Source organism: Chinchilla lanigera, unplaced genomic scaffold (genome assembly GCF_000276665.1).
Source record: "Chinchilla lanigera isolate Chin_1 unplaced genomic scaffold, ChiLan1.0 scaffold00027, whole genome shotgun sequence".
Classification (NCBI taxonomy): Eukaryota; Metazoa; Chordata; class Mammalia; order Rodentia; family Chinchillidae; genus Chinchilla; species Chinchilla lanigera.
The window spans coordinates 2,024,633-2,045,129 of record NW_004955428.1 but is presented as its reverse complement, the minus strand read 5'-3'; the positions used below and the strand labels follow the sequence as shown (position 1 = coordinate 2,045,129).

Below are 20,497 nucleotides of genomic sequence, written 5' to 3'. Positions count from 1 at the left end.
ATTTTTTTTAATTTATAGGGTTGTATCATTTATATAATTAAAGACTTTTTAACCATAGAATATAATGAATTGTTAGGGGGCTGGGGATTTAGCTCAGCGGCAAAGCGCCTGCCTTGCAAGCACAAGGTCGTGAGTTTGGTTCCCGGTACCGGAGAAAAACCAAAAAAAAAAAATAATAATAATAATAATAATGAATTGTTAGTTTGCTCATCCTTTGTGTGAATAGTAGTAGTCAGTAAATTATAATGTAATAAAAGTAGTCACAAAGTAATATAAGTAGTTGCTTTAAAGTAGTGCAGGTTACCTGGCAAGCGTGAGGTTGTGAGTTCAATTCCCAGTACCAAAAAAAAAAATCTTTGATTAAAATATTTCTAGTTAAGTAGTTCAGGTACCAGTGTACTTCGGTACCATTCTTCAATGAAGAAACCTATATGCTTTCATCTGCCTGCCCCTCCTCTGTGTATCTTAGTCTTAAAAATTAACAATCATCAACCGCAGTCTCCGTGTCTGGAAACCACTCATCAAGCTTGCCTCCTCCCTCTCCTTGCATCCTTGCCCTGACATCCAAGCAGACACTAAATTTTACCGTTTCTGCCTCACAAATCATTCACATCTGGCACCTGTAACACTGCACACTGCCAGAGAGGGTGGCATAGCTCTAAATTATCACACCTCCCAAACTCTTTTCCCTGCTGACTCTCTTATGATTCCTGTCTACTCTTTACCACCTCCAGGGTAGGCCTAAAAAATGAATCAGACCATGTTATCCTTAACTGCTTCTCCATGATTCCCTGTCACCAACTGTCTGCCCCACAAATCCCTTCATAGTCTGGTCCCAACCTGCACTGCCCTCACGTGGACTCCTCTTTTGCCATGTTGTATGTACATCATGCCCTCACCTGAACATGCCCTCACTGCTCCATGCCTTTATCATCTTGTCCCCATCTTTTCTGTCAGAAAACTCCTGCTCAAGCCCAGTGTGGCAGTGCATGCCTGTAATCCCAGCACTTGGGAGGCTGAGGCAGGAGAATCATTGCAAGGTCAAGACCACCCTGGGCTACATAGTGAGTTTAAGGCCTGTCTTAAGTACATGGTGAGACCCTGTCTCAAAGAAAGAAAAAAAGAAAACTCCTGCTCATTCCTGAAGACTCACTGTATGCTTTCCTTCTGAACTAAAGCCCACCTACTCAAACTTCCCTGGCCTACCCTAAATTCCATCTCTCCCATGGTCCTTAATTCACAAATATACTTTCAAGGGCACTGTCATTTTCATTCTCAAGCATTTGATCCTCTTCTAGCATAGACAAACATAGTCACCTGACTTACTTACAATTGGATCTTGGATTCATTCCTTCCCAGTTCCAGTATCTTTTATGACCAGTAATGCTCAAAGTTGAGCATTACTCAACTTACTTTCAAAAGTTGAGAAAGGTGATCATGCACCAGGTAGGAGAAAACCCTGGCTCAGTGTCTTTCAAAATCTCTGCTAATGTTTGAAACATGTCAAAACTCCAACTACATACTTGTCACCCCCATAATTTCAGCTTGGCTTTGAATACAGCCACTTTATCTACAATTGGAGTATAGTTGTTATTCTCCTCCGAACTGACAATATCTTAGTCACTTTCCTTGTTGATGGGACACAATATGTGACACCCACAACTTAAAGGAGGACAGGTTTCTTGTAGGCCACATTGACAGAAGTTTCAGTTCATGGTTGGTAGGCTCAGATACAGAAGTGCCATGATTGAAGGGCCTGATGCAGAGCAAAGTGGCTCACCTCATGGCAGTCAGGAAGCAGAGAGCAAAAGGAGGACCCTTCCAGGTCGTGGCCCCCAGCAAACCAGACACCACCTCCTAACAGTGCAGTCAGCTGTAGGTTAGGAGTGTAGCACCCCATGATTTAGTCACCTTCCAAACACATGAGATTTGGGGGCCCCCCGAATCTCAATCATAATGTAGCCCAAAAAAACTCATATCCATCTCATTATGCAAAATGCATTTAGTTCATTTCTAAAGGTTGTCAAAGTTTTAAAAGTTTCAGCATTGCTGAAAAGTCCAAGTGCAAAGTCTCATCTGAGACGCAGGGCAAACTCTTAGCTATGAACCCCTATAGAAATCAAAAAGAAGGTTAAGCACTGGGAGCATACAGTGGTATGGGTAAACATTCCTATTCCAAAAGAGAGATAGAAGGAAATAAGGAGATAGAAAAAAGACCAAAGCCTAGCAGGGCAAACATTAACTCAAGAAAAGCCATGTCCAGTAGATCACCTGGAGCAAGTTGTGGCAAGGTATGACCTACAAATAGCTTGGGTGGCCCCACACCTATGGCATTGCCCTTTGTAGCCCTCATGATCTCTCTTGGGTTGGTTGTCACTACCTGTAGCTTTCCTGAGGCATTCAACGGTTTTGGCTTCTCTGACTTCCTGGAGTCTACATTGTACTTTCAGCTTCACTCTCACAGTTTTAGGCACTGCCCTGTCAGGGGCACTGCCTCGCTTCCCAGGCCTTCCTCTGAAATAGGGGTGGAAGCCTACTTGACACCATGACTTTTCCATTCTGTATGCCCATAAAACCAGCACCACATGGATAATGCCAAGGTTTTCCATGAGCTCAAGCAGTAGCTGGCCCTCCTTTGATCATGCCTATAGAGGCCTCAGAGTGCATGGATGGCTAAGTACCATGAACTCAAGTCTGGGGAACCAGTTCTTTACCCATCCCTTCTCCAGCAGAGGCTTTCTTCTCAAACAAAGTCTTTCACTTTTACACCTTTGAGTCTGTGAAGAATGGGGTTGTAGTGATTCCTGAGATACCCTCAAGCCATCTTTCATATTTCCTGATGCAAACTACATGGCTCCTTTTTAATGCTAACTTTTTTCAGCTGTCTTTTGTTCCACCTTTGCAGTTACTTTCTTTCTGGCAAAACTGAAAACTTTTTAAATGAGCTTTTGTTCCTGCTTCTTACTAAATTCCTTACTAAATTCTTTACTAATTCCTTACTAAATTCAGCCAGAAGTACTCGTACCAGAGCCTGAACATTGAGCAGCCATGAAATTTCCTCTTCTAGATTAATTGGTCTACTGCGCTTAGTCTAAGTCTCTTACAAAGTCTTAGAAGATGAGTAAAATGTAGGCAGATTTTCTGCCAGAGTATCACACACATGTCCCAACTACCAGTGGAATACTTGTTCCCAGCTGAAAGCTCCTCAGCCTGGCCTTTACAGTCTGAATTTCTATCAGCATTCTATTCCTCAGGGCTCCAACCAGAATCTCCTGTCAAGCTTGGCTTATAGCATGCTATAGCTTCTCTAGCTGGTATCTCCAAAGCTTTCCAAATTTCTCCCAGAAGCCAGTTCCCAAGCCTTCTAAAACACATGGTTAGATAACTGTCACAGCAACAGCCTTACTCTTGGTACAAAAATCTAACTTAGCCACTCTCCTCATCACTGGATATAATATCTGGTGACCGCAACTTAAAGGAGGAGAGGTTTATTTTAGCTCAAATTTACAGAAGTTTCAGTCCATGATTGGTGGGCTCAGATACAGAAAGGACATGGTGGAGCGGCCTAGCACAGAGAAAAACGATTCACATCATGGTATCCAGGAGAGAGAGAGTAAAAGGAGGAGCCAGGGCAGGAGATATACCCTTCCAGATCACACCCCAGTGAACCATCTCTTCTGACCAAGCCCAGCTCCTAACAGCACATTTAGCTAGGATTCATCATTGGATTAATCCACTAAGGAGTATAGAGCACCCATGATCCAATCATCCAAACACATGAGACTTTGGGGGTGACACCTGAACTCTAAACCAAAACAGATTGAGTTCATTGCAGATTCAATATATCAGAGAAATAATCTAGTTCTGTGACCTATTCTGAGTCACTGAAATGTGCTGCCAGTGGTGACTGCTTTGCTAAAGGAAATCTCTGGAGCAGCTGTCACAACTCTAAAACTCTGGCCAGGGAACTTCCTTTAGAAAGCCATCTCACTTCGGTGTTTGAGAGACAATGTGTGCTCCTCTTCTATCTCTTCCCGGAGCTGTGTGAACAGCATACGTGAGGCAGCACTCAGGCAGTAGTGCAAGTGATGGGAAGAGCCTGTAAATACAGATGAAGCTTCCCTGGCTCACCTGCTGCTCACTTCCTGCTGTGCAGCCCAGTTCCTAACAGGTCACAAATTGGAGCAGGTCTGTCACCCTGGACTTGGAAGGCCCCTGCTTAGATGATCTCTAGAGTACTTTTACTACCTAATATATGCAAATGCTTTGGAAATAGTCATTGTTGCTATGTTGTTTGGGGAATGATGACAAGAAACAAAGTATACAGATTCACTATAGAGGCAGGTTTGTTTGCTTGTTTGTTTTCAAATATTTTTAATCCCAGACTAGTTCAATCCACAGATGTAGAACCTGTGGTCTTAGAAGGCCAACAGTGTATAACTTTTTAGAATAGCTGTTGATAGAAAAAAAATAGATTATTAAAAACTTATGAGAAAGAAAAGCCACATTTTCAGCACCCTCTCTTGCTTTGGTCTCTGGATGACCCGTGCTATTCCTAAGCTGTAGGGTGCAAGAGTCAGGCAATGTATAGGAGTAGATCCTATTATATGCATGCTGCTCCATGAGAATGTTCCTCAGGTACTTGAGAACTGTAGGGAAGGATGAGCCTCTCAACAAGCAGGGGTTTCCAGGACAATTCTGCCGTCTCAGGCCCTTATTTCTGTGACCATCCCTTTATAGGATCCTGGCCTACAATTGTAGAGGTGACATAGGGTGCAATGATACTGCATTTCAGAGATATATACTCACCTTTTAGCTATCACAGGTTTGTATATTTATTACTGATGCTTTGCTTGGCCTCCAGAGAAAGACCCTCCTCCTCACCCTCCTCCAGTGGCTACCCATTTCCATGCCATCACTCTCACCAAGTTTAAATTTCTACCTAGTACGTTTCAGTACCTGCATCTTATGTGTTTATTATTTTACTTATTATTTATCCAACTAGAACATCAGCTCCGTGAGAATAGACTGTCTGCCTTGTTCATGTCTGTAGTATTCTAAATGGTGCAGTGTGACCTTTGACAGCCTTGGTAGACGTGCTCATAGGTTCTAGTCCAGAGGAAACACATGCCAGGTGACATAGGCTAATTTCTCAGTTGTAACTAGGCTGCCAAAGTACAAAAATAAGTATTTCCATAGATTGTTATGTGTATTTTTCAAAATGAGATTATTTTTGTCGTTACCTCTTGAACAAACAGTAGCAACTAGAGGGAAAAGAGCAATACTAGGAAGATGAGCTGAATAAACTTCCCCTAACCTTTTAGTAACGATACAACGTTATTGTTCAACTCTGATTTATATTTCTAGAGTGAATTTTTTTTTGAGTGTTTTTCCCATACATAATTCATTTTGGTTGAAGTCATCCTGTATTGGCTTCAACGTGACAGAAGGCCTAGTCTGGTCTTTATCACTACTTACTGTGCATGGAAACTCTAGGCTTTTCTTTCTTTCTTTCTTTCTTTCTTTCTTTCTTTCTTTCTTTCTTTCTTTCTTTCCTTCTTTTCTTTATTTCTTCCTTCCTTTCTTACATTTGATTGTGTTTTATTAGTACATGTTTGTAATTCCTGCAGTTTACAGTCACCTTGAGGAGTGGTTGCATGTACATATTGCAGCTTGTTTTACTTTGTTATCTTTGGACAGGAGTATTATGTCCTGTACCTCAAAGGTGGTATAACTCTGAGATAAGAGTAGTCTTTCCAAAAATGGTTAAGATTGCTTCTTCCGAAATTCTAAGAAGAAATAAACTTTGTGCTATGGCAGTATTTCCCATATGCTTCAGACAAACCCTTTTAATACATCTGCGTGCTCATACCAAGTACTTACTCATACATTATATTTAAGAGCTGTTTTGGGGGAGTGAGGGTTGAGACAGGGTCTCTCTATGCAGTCGGGCTGACTTTGAACTCTCTATGTAGCCCAGGCTATCCTGAAACTCTCTGCAAGCCTCCTGCCTCAGTCTCCTGAGTGCTGGGGTTTACAGGCATATGCCACCATGCCTGGCTATTTAAGAACATTTTATAAATAAACATTAATCAAATAGAATTCCTACTGCCTTTCATTATTTTCTGTCACTTTGGATATAGTTTTCAAAGGAGCACACTGTTTTTTCCCCTATAAATTAATAATTTAAAAAGCATGTTTATACATTATCATTCATGCATTCTCTGGTCTTCCATTGGTGATTAGTTTCACAGCTTGAAATTCACCTTCAATATTAAATAACATTCAGCTAAAGCCAAAGTTAGTGTTATTAATGCTAGTAAAATTTTGTATTTATAAAATTATATTAGATATGAGCTGTTTTCACTGTTTCGTATGAGTTATAGTGAGAGAAAAGTAACTATTACATTATATCGTTGGATATACTGATAAGCATTGCATCACCTAGCTGGAACTTCGATATAAGAATAGGGATCATTTGCCATATACAAGATCTCTTTCTAAAGCATTTCAGATTACTTAAATCTTCCTGTAACTATTGTTATCCCCATTTTATAGATGAGGCAAAGGTAAGTTAATGAACTTTCCTAACACTGAAGAAAAAGGCAAGGAGCTTCAATTCAAGGTCTAGCACCCCTCGCTCAAGAGTTTATACCTCAACCCCTATGCTGTGCTCCTTCTGGAAACAAAGGTCTACTTCTACTCATCCACCTGACTAGGGTTTGAATACTTTATGCAAGTTTGGGGACTCTTTGTGCCTGTTTTCAAGTATAAACTTTGCGGGATAACATTTGTAATTCTCATGAGTGAAATAAAATAATAAGAAAAACTTTTTCAGAAAGTGAAGTTGATAGTGTGTATTGGTTGAAACCATTTATTATTTACACTTTCCACAAAATATTATTTTGAATGTAGTACATGTTATTTTTAAAGAAAAATGTTATGCAAATTGGATTTGATATCACACGTTTCAACAGGATATTAATAAAGAGACAAAATACTTTATGAAAATATATAGGTTTTGTGCAATCAAGGATAAAAATTAAAGTTTCTGAAGCCACCTTGAATAAAAATAAATTTAAAATTCAGGTTTAACATGAAAAATTATATATCATATATCCTCACTCAAAAACTCATTTATAAATGTAAAGATAGAGTAGAAATAAAATGCAGGGAAATACCTTGACAAGAAAATTAAGGAAAGTAAAATGATGGATACTCTACTTCACAGTCACCTTGGTATACAGACATTTCTCATGTAAGACCTGTCATTTTTACAGATTCCCAACTCAGAGGTTATGTGGTAATTGATATGTAACTCATCTTATTAGAATTACAAAGAGTCAAATTTAAGTTTCCCTTTAACCTCTCCTGGTACTTTCCTTAAAATAAAGAATATCAAAATGCTGAAAGTGAGACAATAAAAACTTTAATAAAACTTCTTAATAAAAACTTCTTATGGAAGTTTCTTTTTCCTTCACAGGGAAAAAGCAAATTAATGAGGATTTGTCATTTAACTTTTCACACTTAAATTTCATTTAATACCTAAAAGAATTAGTATAGATTCTGAAGACACAACTGGCCAGCTTAGTAAAGTAGCTTTTCTTCCTAATTTGGACTGTCTTTTTTTTTCTCAAGAGAGAATTCTAAGACATCTATATATTAGGTTGTATTAATTTGTGTCTAACAGAATCTTCTTTCCTGTAAGGCTATGAAAATTTTCTATAAGACAAAAGGTCTGGAAAATTTTAAAAAGACATTAATTCTTAACAAATGAAGAATCATCATGTTGAAAGTTAAGTTACTCAACGGAAAGATGAGATTCCTGGAGTTTATAGCCAAAGCACATCTTTGAAGCATGTCAACACTGCTTCACCCAGTGTTGTTTATAAAACATTTTCACACTTTTCTAGCTACACAGTGCCAAAGCAGCTGCTTTGTAAATTTAATTTTAGAGAAAGATGAAAAAACTCTATGGAGCCTGGCAAGATATAAAATGATTTGCTTAGGAAACACAGACAAATGCCACAATAAGGCTAAAAATGATGAAAGACAATTTTTCTTCTAGGGTTATTGTTTCTTGGTAGGTCCATCTAGTTCCCAACTTTTCCATTATTTTCTTTCTCAAGATGAAGTATCCAGCACTAACCCAGCAATATTTTTTTAAAAAAAAGGCATTTTGGCTAGCAGGATGCTGGACTCAGGAGCCCTTCTGTCTTGCCTTATTGCTTGAGCCTGCTGTACTTTGAGACCCCGAGTGCTCTGGGGTGAAGAAAGAGGTTATTAGGTGAAGTAAAGCACGTGACTACCCATGTTCATTGATGGTTGGATATTTGTCTTGGTTTTAAAATGCTTCTGGCTTTCAAGATACACCTCATTCATATTTATTTGTTTATTTTGTCAGCAGGGAGCCATGGTGGTGGGCGAGGAAGATGCTTTTACTTTGAGATCACACATTATGTAGCCTGTTGCTGAGAAAGAACTTGCATGTTTTAATGCTTGTATATAAAATGTGATTGAAAGACTACATAGGTTTCACTAATTCTATATATTTCCATTTATTTTATCTCCTAAAGGAGTTGAGCTGTATTAAATTTAGGATACTTTTGACTTTCTGCTGCCAAACACAATAGGCTATGAAGTGACTCTGTAAATGAAATCCTTCCGTCTCCTTTTGTCACCACCCATGGTGACGTATTTGAACATGAGTCCATCTGGGTGACCTATCACACTTCAAACATTGCTATCTAAAATTTACATCCTAATACATCAATTCATAATACTGTATCACAGAACTGATCATCTCTATATTTTACTGCATTTTTAATCTTAAAGAAAGAAATGAACACTAAATGAATTACTGTAGTGTGGGGTCACTTCCACTCATCATGATATTTTATGAATCTAGCTGTAATTTTAATTGCATGATCCACATTTTTAAAAAATTAAGTACTGTTTATCTGTATATAACATTCTTTCTCCTCTCTCCCTACCCCACCCAACCTTGAATGTGTTATTCTTGTGCCTTTTACCAACTGATCACCTTTCTGCCAAGACCTCCTTTATTTATGCAATTATTTCTCTTAGTAAGTCCTTGAGGACAGTTGAAGTGGATCCAACAGCCATTTTTTCCAAGCTTCTATTGAGAGTGCAGTGTCTCCTCTTATCCTCAGGGAATACATTTTAAGATGCCCTCATTGTTGCCTGAAAATACGGATAGCACCAAAACCTATATATGCTCTTCCCCATGCGTATATACCTATCATACAGTTTAATTTATAGATTAGGCACAGTAAGAGATTAACTACAAGAATACAATAATGATGACAATATACTGTAATAAAATATATTTAACGTTTTAAAATTATTTATTTCTGGAATTTTCCACATAACATTTTGAAACCCCGGTTGACCATGGGTACATGCAAGTTCAAAAAATGAAACCATGGTTTTGGGAAAATAGATGTAGTTTATTTTGTTCTTAAGTATCTGTAAAGATGTGCTCCACTGTGAATTAAGCCCTTTTGGTGACAGAGTTGATGATGACAGAACCCCATCAGCCTTATCAGAAGTTCCCTGACCTCATTATTGCTAATGGATCCGGGGTAACACAGCCTGTTGTGAAATCTCATGTTCAGTTATGCAGGATAATGAGTGACTCAAAACTTAATATGTCTCAACTATCATCCTTATGATAGAGTTTATACAGCTTCTTTCAAGAGTAAAACTAGACTTTAAGTAGAATGGTTCACTTTTATGTCCAAACACAAGTTATCACCAATACTCAGACTGTCCTGGTTTTTAAATATCTAATTTGATTTTTAAAGAAGAGAAGATTGCTCTGTAACTTCTTATTTCACTGATCCCTTTTTATAGGAAAGTTAGGACAGGTTTATTCATTTTTAAGTGTTAATTTTGGAATTCTAAAAGCATGCAAATGGCATTTGTCTTTGGATTCACAAAAACTCTAGATATTCAGAGTTTGAATTATTTAAACTCCCACAACACATGCACTTTTGCTTTTCAAGCATGAGTTATAATTTAATTAAAAACTTCTGGTGCATTGCTAGCATTTTAAATATTAATATGTTCCATGGATCACTTTTGATTATCTACTGTCTTGAAATTCTTGAAGATGTCAGATTTTTAAGATTCCCAAAGTTGTACTTGGAATTGTCTGTCGAGGCAAAGGGGACTGTGATAATTACACACATCCATTAGGATCAGCAGAGGAGATAAACTTTGGGGAGGCTTAATGGGCATGTCTCAGTGACAGCTAGCAAAGAGCATTTGGCATGATTAAGGATGGATTTGAATGTGGTTGAAAATATACTCTCATTATGGACACCCAGTGGAAGTTGCACTACAAATGTTAAATTCCCCAGAAGAAGAGTGGCATGGCAGGGAAGCTTTGAAATCCACTGTGGCCGTCATCCAAATTATTCTCTTCCCTTTATGTCTTTCTGCTGTCAGAATCACTTTGTGATGCCCCGTTCAACTCCCTACATCTCTGAAAAGAGGCGACCTGTTGTTGCTCTCTGTGTTGCAGATTGTCCGGAGATACATTAAGGAGTGGCTTGAAAGAAAGAAGCCTCCTTTTGGTGCTATCAGCAGCAGTGTGCTCCTCATGATCATCTACACCACGTTCTGTGACACGTTCTCTAACCCTCACTTCGACCTGGATAAGTTCAGCCTCATCCTCATCCTATTCATAAGTAAGTGGGAGGTGGGGGTGCCCTGATTTCCCCTCAGTCTCCTCAGTAGCCATGTGAAGTACTCTGGGTGCTTCAGACACATTTCTAATATTAATTTCATTAGAAACTAATGCTTAGTTTATATTGATATCTATTTACACAGTGGCTTTATCCTGTGTATTTATTCTTCGAAAGGCGTCACTTAGGCACTTAGGATCTTAATCTACTTTGGGTTTGTTTTTTTATGTCCATTGCACCATTTTCTGATTCCCAATAGTTAATGTCGGATGAAAGAAGCCTTAGTGTCTGTCAAATGCAAAATTCCAATTGAGCACTCTGTCACCAATTTAGTTTAAATTTATACTGACCTAAATCCTCATTGTGATATAAAGGCAGGATTTATAATATATGATACCATTATTTTATATGTATAATAATTCAGTTACATTGGTTAAAATATGAACATTTATATCACATTTTCTAATAAAACATATCTAAGGCAATAGCATCTCATTTTAAGGAACAATAGGCTATAAAATGCCAGTAATTGCTAAGGCTCAAAAAACCAAAGACAGCTTTTAGGAATCTGTAAAAAAACAGCTTTTGTTATTAAGAATAAAGATGAGTTACTCCTAAGTATTACATGGTACTACATCTGTGCCATGTACACTATACATACTCATAGTATAAACCAGCTCTTTCTAAATTAAAAAATTAAATAACCAAATCTTAAGTCAAAAAGGGTTTGTAGATTCTCCCTCAGTAGAAGATGTCAGAGATTGTGTCTGGGGATATCGCCTTAAGAACGGTTTAGTTCTACTGGTTTAAATGATTCTGTCATTTAGCAGTGTGCGTTTGTTCAGGTTATTCATTTGTTTTTTTCTGACTTCCCTTAGATTTCAGATAAAACTGAGCATATCAGTAAATATGGTGTAGATATAATGCTTTTCTAGTGCTAATTTCATTCCATCTTTTTTTCCCTCTTTTCAGTAGTTTCTATTCAGCTGAGTTTTATGCTCTTAACCTTCATCTTTTCAACAAGGTAAGTGATTTGGTATCTTTGTTAATCTCCTACGTGAGGAGTTATGCTCCTTATTTGGTGACTGTGCTGCTATAATTTTTTTTTTCCTGCTGTCCCTATTCTTTCTCACTGTTTGCCACCCAAAACTGTAATCATCACCAGAGGATGTGTCCTTGGCCCTTGCCTCATCTGTCCACGTCATGTGCTTAGACAGCCTCCTCCATTCTTCTGGCGTGAGCTGGCCGCTTCGTACTGTTGGAGAGATTCAGGGTGATGTTTTCCTTACCACTTAGTTAATTTCATCTGACAGACTTAACAAGCTCTTAGCTCAAGATACTCAAAGTCAAATTAAAAGTTTTCGCCCAAAACTTGCTCTTCTTCTTTTGTTTCTTTACTTATTTTTTATGGAAGTACCATCCTCAGTGTTACTCAGGCTGGAATCTTTCACATCATTTTTTAAATGCCTTAACCCTAATTTTGTGATATTTGTAATATTTCTTCTTGCCCCTAGCCACTTCCCTAATTCAGATTCTTGGTACCTCACTGGTCCAGTCTATTGCAGTGTATATCTTACCAGTAACTCCATTTTTAGGCCCAACCTTTCCTCTCCATTTCACATTGTTTCCAGTGACTCCAAGTTCCGGTAATCATTCTCTTATCAGATATCCTCACTGGTTGACCATTGCCTGCAATGAAGTTAATTTCTTAAATGCAAGGCCCTCCTGTCTAAATGCAATCTGAGGTATCCCCACTAGCATTCATGCTGCCTAAGCATGAGGTTGAGGTAAAATCATTGCTGTTCCCCGAAAGAACCCCTTTCCTTCCCTCGCTTAGGCTACCCGCATTGGTCTTCATGTCTTAGTTTCACTTGCCTGTTGTTAAAGGTTTGCCTTAAATGCAACTTCTTCTGTTGGTATTATTTATATAATGGATTTTTTTTTTTTGAGACAGGGTCTCACTATGCAGTGCAGGCCAACCTTAAACTCACTGTGTAGCCCAGGCTGACCTCGAACTCACTGCAATCCTCCTGCCTCTTCTTCCCAACTGCTAGATTAGAGGCATGTGGCATCATGCATGGCCTCAATAGATATTATTTAAGCCATTGGTATGATTTAATGGGACAATAGTAAAGGAAGATTAAAAGTAACACTAGTCACTGGTCAGGTGGGCTTGAGCCAGACTGACTGAAAGACCAGTGAGTTACCAGAACGTAACAGCTTAGGCTATTGAGGAGGCTTTTTGAAATCTTCTTCAAAAAGCAACTTCTTCTGTTGGTATTATTTGGGCCTGGGAAATCTGGGCCTGGGAAGATAGGCTCAGGTGTCATGTTAGCCCTTGGGCCCTCATAGCACTTAGTATAGCACTAGGCTGATTGTAAACAGTCAATAAAAACGTACTGATAGATGTCATTTGAAGCATTTTCCCAAGCTTAGGGTTTTGATTTATGAAGGAAAAATAAAACCTAGAGATATTGAGTCACAGAGAAAATATGACTCACTTGGGTTAGTCTGAAAGAAAGATCTATTTTAAAGTTCTTTTGGTGAATAGCTTGTCATGTCATCTTCGAAAAGATGTTTGCCTGTCCGTGACTGTTTGTTTACTAGTCCTTTTGGTGGAGGTAGTAATCAGGCCTGTTCATCCTGTCATATAAGTGGGACGCAGTGAGCATCCTATAAAATTAACTGAAAAATTCCTTGAAAAGATGCAGTGCCAATCAGAAAGTCCTGGGGTTGCCAAAGGAAGACAGTGGGCAAAGGATGTCACAACCAGTTGACTTAAAATTAACAGTTTTCAGCACGCAGTAGACTGCTCTTTCCTAGTACCCTTGGTTTGGAGATCTTCCTTTGCCACCTGTTTTACCTTCCCTGAAATTCTGTTATGCTTTGAACTTCCTTGACCCGCTGTCAGTCAACACATTCTTTATTAAACCATAGACTATGGAACAATGATAATCAAGTTCCAAGGTAATAGTCTCAAAGTGAGCCACTAAAACTTTTCAGAGGGACAAAGTTTAGAAGATGGCTTTCATCTGTTTTATTGCTGAGAGGCCTCATAGCTGCTGAAAGTTATTGGAAGAACGAAAGATACCTAGGAACGGTCCACATAGTATTTCCTGTGAGTGTGATGGCAAGACTATGATATTTGGCCTCTTTGCTGCTATTTTACTGATAAGGACCCAAACTTACGGTAGTTTAGTTTACTAACTTGCCTAAAATCAGATTGTAGTAGTTTAATAACGTAACTAAAATCAGATAGTATACTTAGGACTGAAATCCATTTCCATTTGACATTTCCAAAAGTATTTCTCTATGCTTTGTCCATTGCTCTAGATTATTTTAATTACTTTTAAAATTCATAATACTTGTTATAGTTAGAGAATTTCACTGAAAGAGTTGAGCTGAATTCTAAACAGTTTCATCAAAGGCTCCAAGAATTTGAACTAGGACTCATTGATTTTACTCTGTTGAATTCCATTTTCTTTTCCTAGCTTTGGTTCTTTCCTACCTGAAGTTGGTGAAAGTGACATGCCCTATATGTTTTCATTTTTTTCCCTAAGCAATAAATCTAATATATCTAAACCCAATTTAGGGTGTCAAATGGAAAAAAAAAAAGAATCTCAGCATGGAAATTGACCTGTTACGCAAGGGGCTATTGTGTTCCAATAATGGAAGGAGGGTTCAGCTTTCTTGCTACATTACGCTTCCCTTAGCATTTCTTAGATGTACTGTCCTGTTGTGCTGAGTATTTAAAGTAAATTTAAGAGTCATTTATCTGTCTACAAAACTGTCAGGGTGCAAAATTCCAAAGCTGGAATCAGAAAGACATGGGTTTCAGCTCTATTTAATAACTTTATGACTTTTGTCAGTTTCCTTACTTGTAAAATTGAGACAGTAATAGAACCTATATCATAGGAACATGGAAGAATTAAATAATATGCACATAAAGCCCTCAGCATTATGCATAAATATATGTATGTACATATGTGCTGAATAAATGTTAGCTACCTTAGGATGCTTATTATTATATTAAAGTAGGTTGTATTATATCAAAAACTAACAAGAAAAGAAAGGGAATTAGCTAGTCTAACTTTGTAATACAATCTGTGTCAAGAGTTTCTAGGAAATAAGTTCATCAAACCAAGTCAACTATCCATAGTGACCTACAGTTACGGCAATTTGGGGAAATAGTCAAAGTTAAAAAAAAATGTTGAAAAAAATTAGAAAAAGCACAAATTGGAACTTTTTCAAAAAATATGTAAAAGACAGTTTGGTAGGTTGATAACTAGAGTAAGAGAAGCATGCACTAAAGTGACAAAAGAACCCCTATGAAAAGATAAGGAGGAAGACAAATATTCAAGTAGTTGTGTTGCTCCTATAGCCCAGTGTCTCGGTGGGCCCCTCGCCACAGCCCTGGGAGAAGGAAGGTGGGCAGAAGGAGGCGGAAGGAGGAAGGGAAGGAGGGAAAGCACATCAGACAGACGTTCTCGGTGGCCAGTCTCTACCATTTCCAGATAAGGCAGCTAAGCATGGCAGCCCTTGGTAACCTGCTTTGTGGCACACGGCTTAACGACTGATGAGGTTTCCTCCAAAAATGAGCAAAGACAAAACAACAGTGCAGAGGTTAACAAAGAAAAGTATCTCACATGTAAGTTTCTTCCTCTAAAAACAACGGGTTTAGAAAGAACTCCCTCCGAGGGCCTTTCCTGTTCTACATTTTGTGATTCCACTAGTAAAACCTGACATGTTTTCCTCTGTGAGTACCACAGAGGAAGGCAAAATAAATATTATGTGGAGAACACTGATTGAAAGCTTTGTCAGAGAGAATAAAAAGACCACTTGGGAAGAAAAGGAAATAAACATCTCCAGGGAAGCCAAAGTGATCAAAAGAATTATAAAAACAGGATAAAAAGAAAATCAGTATTAAAAAGAGATAAGGTAGAGTTAGAAAATAAATAATAATGCGATTCCTTTCAAGAACATGAGCAGACACAATAGAGATGTTCATCACTAAAACTAATTGGAGTTGTCACTGCTTAAATATCACGTTCAGGACACCGACTTCCTGTACACTGTCTTGGTCTTGTGCCGTGAAGCCACCCTCAACAGTGACAGCTGAGAGCAGGTTGCTGACCGAGGTAGCTGCTCTCACCCGTTAAATTATGTTGTAATATTTAGTGTTTTTTTCTTTTTGTTTTTTTATATATTCTTTCTGAGAAGGCAAACTGGTCTCCAAAGTTTGGGGCAACCTACTTCCTTGCTGTGTGACATTAAGGAAGCCACTTATGCTCTCTGTGCTTCACATTCCCCTTGTGGAAAAAGCAGAACAGTAATGCCATCTGCCTTCTACGGCTGTGCTGAGAAGGAGAAGGAGGCACCTAGAAGAGTGTTCAGCTGTGTTCACTGCTGTGGCCGCTCACTGTCGTCATGAGTGGAGGGCTACATGGGCATCTGCTCCGTGAACTTTCCCATTGAGACAGACTATGAGGGGGCTGGGGATATAGCTCAGTGGCATAAGTGCCTGCCTGGCAAGCACAAGGTCCTGAGTTCGATTCCTGGTACCGAAAAAAAAAAAGAGACTGTGAGAGTGTGATATGGACGGTTGCTGTATGGCTAGAGTTGAAGTTCGCCCTCTTGAAGAAGGAAATGGCATTGACTGTAAACATTCCCTACTGTTGGGATCCTCCCTTCCACACTGTGGAGTTGCATCAGCAGAACCGTAGAAAATGTTCCCCTTTACCCAAGTCAGAAGTGTCCCCACCCGAGTGGGCCTAGCTTCAGTACCCTTGCATGGAACAGGACAAGCAAGCTAACCCTGTCAGTAGCTTCTTCACCCACATTCTCAGTGCTGCCCTAGTGAGTGACGGCAAGCCCCAGAACCGTGAAATCAGAGTGCCACTGACCAGAGAGACTTGGACACACTAGAAATGTTCAGAAACCTGGACAAGAGCAAGTTCAGGTAGAACCAAGTTCTCTAGAGGAGAATACTGCCAGACTCTCCAGGAAGAAAACCGAACTGCATGAGTCCAGATGTGACCAGGACTGGTTATGACCAAAGGCAGCAAAAGACTGAAGAGGCCTCTAGTGTTACTGATGCCACAGGCTTTTCTGGGGATCACCCCAACTCATTTGCACATCTGCGCTGTGTCCTGTAGTCACAGTGAGCCTCCAGACCCGCACAATTCACTGGGAATTGACTGTCATAGTCCCCGTTTCCAACTTTTCTAATTTCTTCAGTTCCCAGGCCTCAGTATCACTCAACTCTATAGATAAGTACAATGCCTTACACTTTACAACCGAAGTACAACCTTTGACTGAAGTTGCCTCTGCTTTGCCATTCTCTACCTAGAAAAACGTCCATATTTCCCACCTATTGTGTCTGCTTTTGCTTCAAGCTCAGAGATTGTGGGGAACTTCCCTCTGCAGTTCACCCTTCAGTCACATCTTGGGCCTCTCTGGACACCTGGGTCACTGGTTGTTCATGTCACCTGTGTCTTCGCTCTTCGTAATCATGTTCAGATCTCCTGTGAGCCTTTTCTTCTCTCCACCAGACTTACAGAAAACTCAGTCCCCTCTCACTACCACACACCCAGCATTCTCCCCTTGGCCTCCTCCCGAGTCCCCCTGGGCTCCCTCTTCCATTCTCTCTTCCCTTTAAAGCCATCATGCTCCTCAGTCTTGTGTTCCCAGTTTCCAGCGTCATTAATTCCTCCTCTTTCCAAACAATAACAAAAATTAAAATATCAACCAGCGCGCATCCTTTATAACAGGCCACATTCTTAGCAGATATCTGCGTTCATCTTCACAATGACCCTAACGAGCAGGCAGTATTAGCCCCCTTTATATATACAGGCAAAAGGAAGATCTAGATAGAAAGTCAAGTGTGCCTTTCCCCAGAGCCTTACTGTTGGAGAAAACCTTGCATACAGTTGAACAGTTGACAAGATCTGTGTATTCTAACTTCGTGTGGCTTATTCCCATCTCCGGCACGTCTTCAGGCCCTTCTAGCTCCCTGCTTCCTGACTGGCCTTGCGTCAGCTTTATGCTGGGCTCTGTAGTTACTTCTGAAGCACAGGTTTGATTGTGTCACTCCATTGTCCCAAGTCCTTCATCAGTTTCCCTTAGCCCAGCTTGCCAGGTCCACTCTCCTGGTCACAAGCCAGTGTCCCTGCACACAAATCAGCCGGAAAAGCAGCTCTTTGCCGGAGGATGCTGCACCCCAACCCCAAACTGCAGTTTCTCTTCCCTTCCCTCCTGGCAGGCTCTGTGTGCGCCATCATCATCTGCCACACTAGAGGTGATCCTCCTCCAGTGGCAGATCTCTCTTTGTCTCTGTCTCTGACAGAGGTCTCTCTCTGTCTCTGTCTCCCTGTCTCTCTCTCTCTTTTTTTCTTTTTTTTTCTCCCATTCCCTCCTCTCTCTCTCTCTCTTTTGTGTCTCTTCCCCCCCTTTTTCCTTTGCCTTTTTTTTTATGCAGAGCATTTATCAGCACTCCTTTCTCTGCTCCCAGCCCCTGTATGTGCAGAGCTCCCTCCCTCACAGGCCTACCATGAAGAAAAAGAGATAGAGATGTCAATCATGCAGTGCAGTGTTTAAATAGCAAAAGTAACATCCCAGTGTACATCTGAGAATCAGCTGTAGAAACCCTAAAGCAGTCTCGTTACACTCAAGTGACACAGGTCTGTGGAGGGTCCTCACCTGAGGTGAGATACCAGAGATTCAGCTGGTATCAGGAAAGAGCTGGAAGGAAGGTGGTTGGGAAGCGGAAATGTGTGTCTTTGCAGAGTAAGGAGAGCAAGGGCTGTTTAAATACCCTCCTGATACCTGCACATAGTACGAGGGGGAAGAGAGGGTCCTTCTTCCCTCCAGTGAGAAGCCAACAAAGAAAACAGGATATGGGATCTATTTCGGGCCTTTCCTAAATAAGGATTAAAACTTATGGCAACAAAAGTCGTGCATGGTGATGAGGTTTCTCAGAGAAATGTGGACTCTCAGCAGAGCATCGTGTTTCTCTGAGCTGTTTTGTCAGAGATGAGGACAGAGAATGAATACACTCACCGTACCATCAAAGCCTGGCTCTGCAGAAAGGAATAGTTTCTGAAATATAAGGGCACAATAGTAATAATTACTCTCCTTTTGGCTGGTGATTCTCTAAACCTTTATAATCTAGCAGAGAAAATGACATTACAGTATCCAGCCAACAGTGCTGAGCCTCCATAATATTTAATCAATTTTGATGAAGTGAGTTTTTTTTCCTGTTTAACCTGTTATAAAACAACAGTAGGACTTTGAAGGTACGAGCACAAGCAAGGGAGCTAGGCTCGACTTGAATCCTGTGTGCCTTAGTATTCTCCTCTGTAAATAGAGTATTGTTTCACCTACTTTTGGGACTTGACCTTTGGGAACTGCCTAATACCTCAAAGACCTGCTCAAAAAAATGATTATTTCTGTTTTTCTGCTACAACATCCTGTCAATTGTCTGATTGCTGCCATAAGAAAGTGTTGTTATTCAGAGATTTTTGGAAATAAATTAATTCTTTCAATCTGATGGGTAATGTCAGGTGATAACCTAGAGACTTCACTGAAGAAAGCTTGTTGCTGCATTATTTTCTCAAAGTCCTGCACCACCACGCACTGGTTATACATGTGAGCCTAGAAGCCCCGCCCCCCAACACACTTTTTCAATGATTCTCCTTCCCATGGATGATTGGATCAGAAATGCTCTCTACGAAGAAATTCAGACTTCTATACACTTTGGCCTAGAATTACTTCTATCACCAGAATTGATCAAGGGGATGTTAATGTAAGACAAATGTAATTTAGGGTGTGTTAAATAGACTTTTTGACAAGTATTTCTTTTTTAAAAAATGTTTTTTGTTTCATTTTGTTTTGTTTGTTTGGCCCACAGGAATAACTCGGGGTTTACACCAGCAGACACAGTGGCTATCATCTTCTGCTCTACACACAAATCCCTCACACTGGGTAAGTGATTCACACAATTAAAGACTGCGTATTACCCACCTAGAGTCACATTTTAAGATTCTGAAACTCTGTTCCCTGCCATGGGGTATTGTGCATTCTGTCAGATAAAGAATGACAGCAAAGTGAAGGTGGGTCATGGCTTTGGCATAATTATTTGATCAAACCAACTTCTGAGTGGCCAAATTTAATAGTGTTGGATTTTGTTTAATTTATAATCATATTTTCAATTTTTATAAAAAACAAGACTGCAGAATTATTAGAACCAGGTGGGGTGGGGATGTCAGTGGGAAGACAGCTCCTGAAAACTTTGCTTTGGAATGTCCTAGAATCACCCACAGAGAGCCTCACTTCCTTTCTGGCTGCTCAAAGCAAGGTGAAAATAATTTTACCCTAATTGGATATTGATGTTAATTTGAAATTCATTTTCAAATGTTATGTGTTCTAATAAAAAACACATAGTATAGTTATCATTAATGCAGTTGGATTAACAGTACAAGTGAAATAAACATTTATTTAATGGACAAAAATAGTTTAAGAGCAAAAGTGTTGTTTTCTACTTTGCTTTATCTAATTTAGTGCCATTATTCCAATAACCTCTTAGGCATCCAGAATCTATGTTTTTACTCGCTAAAAGTCATTAAGTAATCAGCAACTTTATTAAAATACTCATCATTCACAAAGTCCTTGTGGTAGTAGGCGTGTTGTGGCAAAAACTCCTGTTAACAATCCCTCCATATTTTGGCGCACACTTAAAAGAATGAAGAATCATGACATTTCTCTTAGTTTGGTCAGATTAAAGAAAT

At 39.5% G+C, this 20,497-nt stretch overlaps 1 protein-coding gene across 3 annotated transcripts in view; it reads left to right on the top strand.

Moving 5' to 3' along the window:
* Slc10a7 (solute carrier family 10, member 7) overlaps positions 1-20,497 on the top strand; it is a 250,861-nt gene that overhangs the window by 205,072 nt on the left and 25,292 nt on the right. For 2 of the 3 annotated variants that reach the window (XM_013515326.1, XM_005386663.2), the window contains 3 exons: positions 10,550-10,715; positions 11,685-11,736; positions 19,621-19,694. In XM_013515326.1, coding sequence (XP_013370780.1) covers positions 10,550-10,715; positions 11,685-11,736; positions 19,621-19,694 — 292 coding nt within the window. The remainder of the gene's footprint in view (positions 1-10,549; positions 10,716-11,684; positions 11,737-19,620; positions 19,695-20,497) is intronic. The other variant, XM_013515325.1, reaches the window with a different exon arrangement.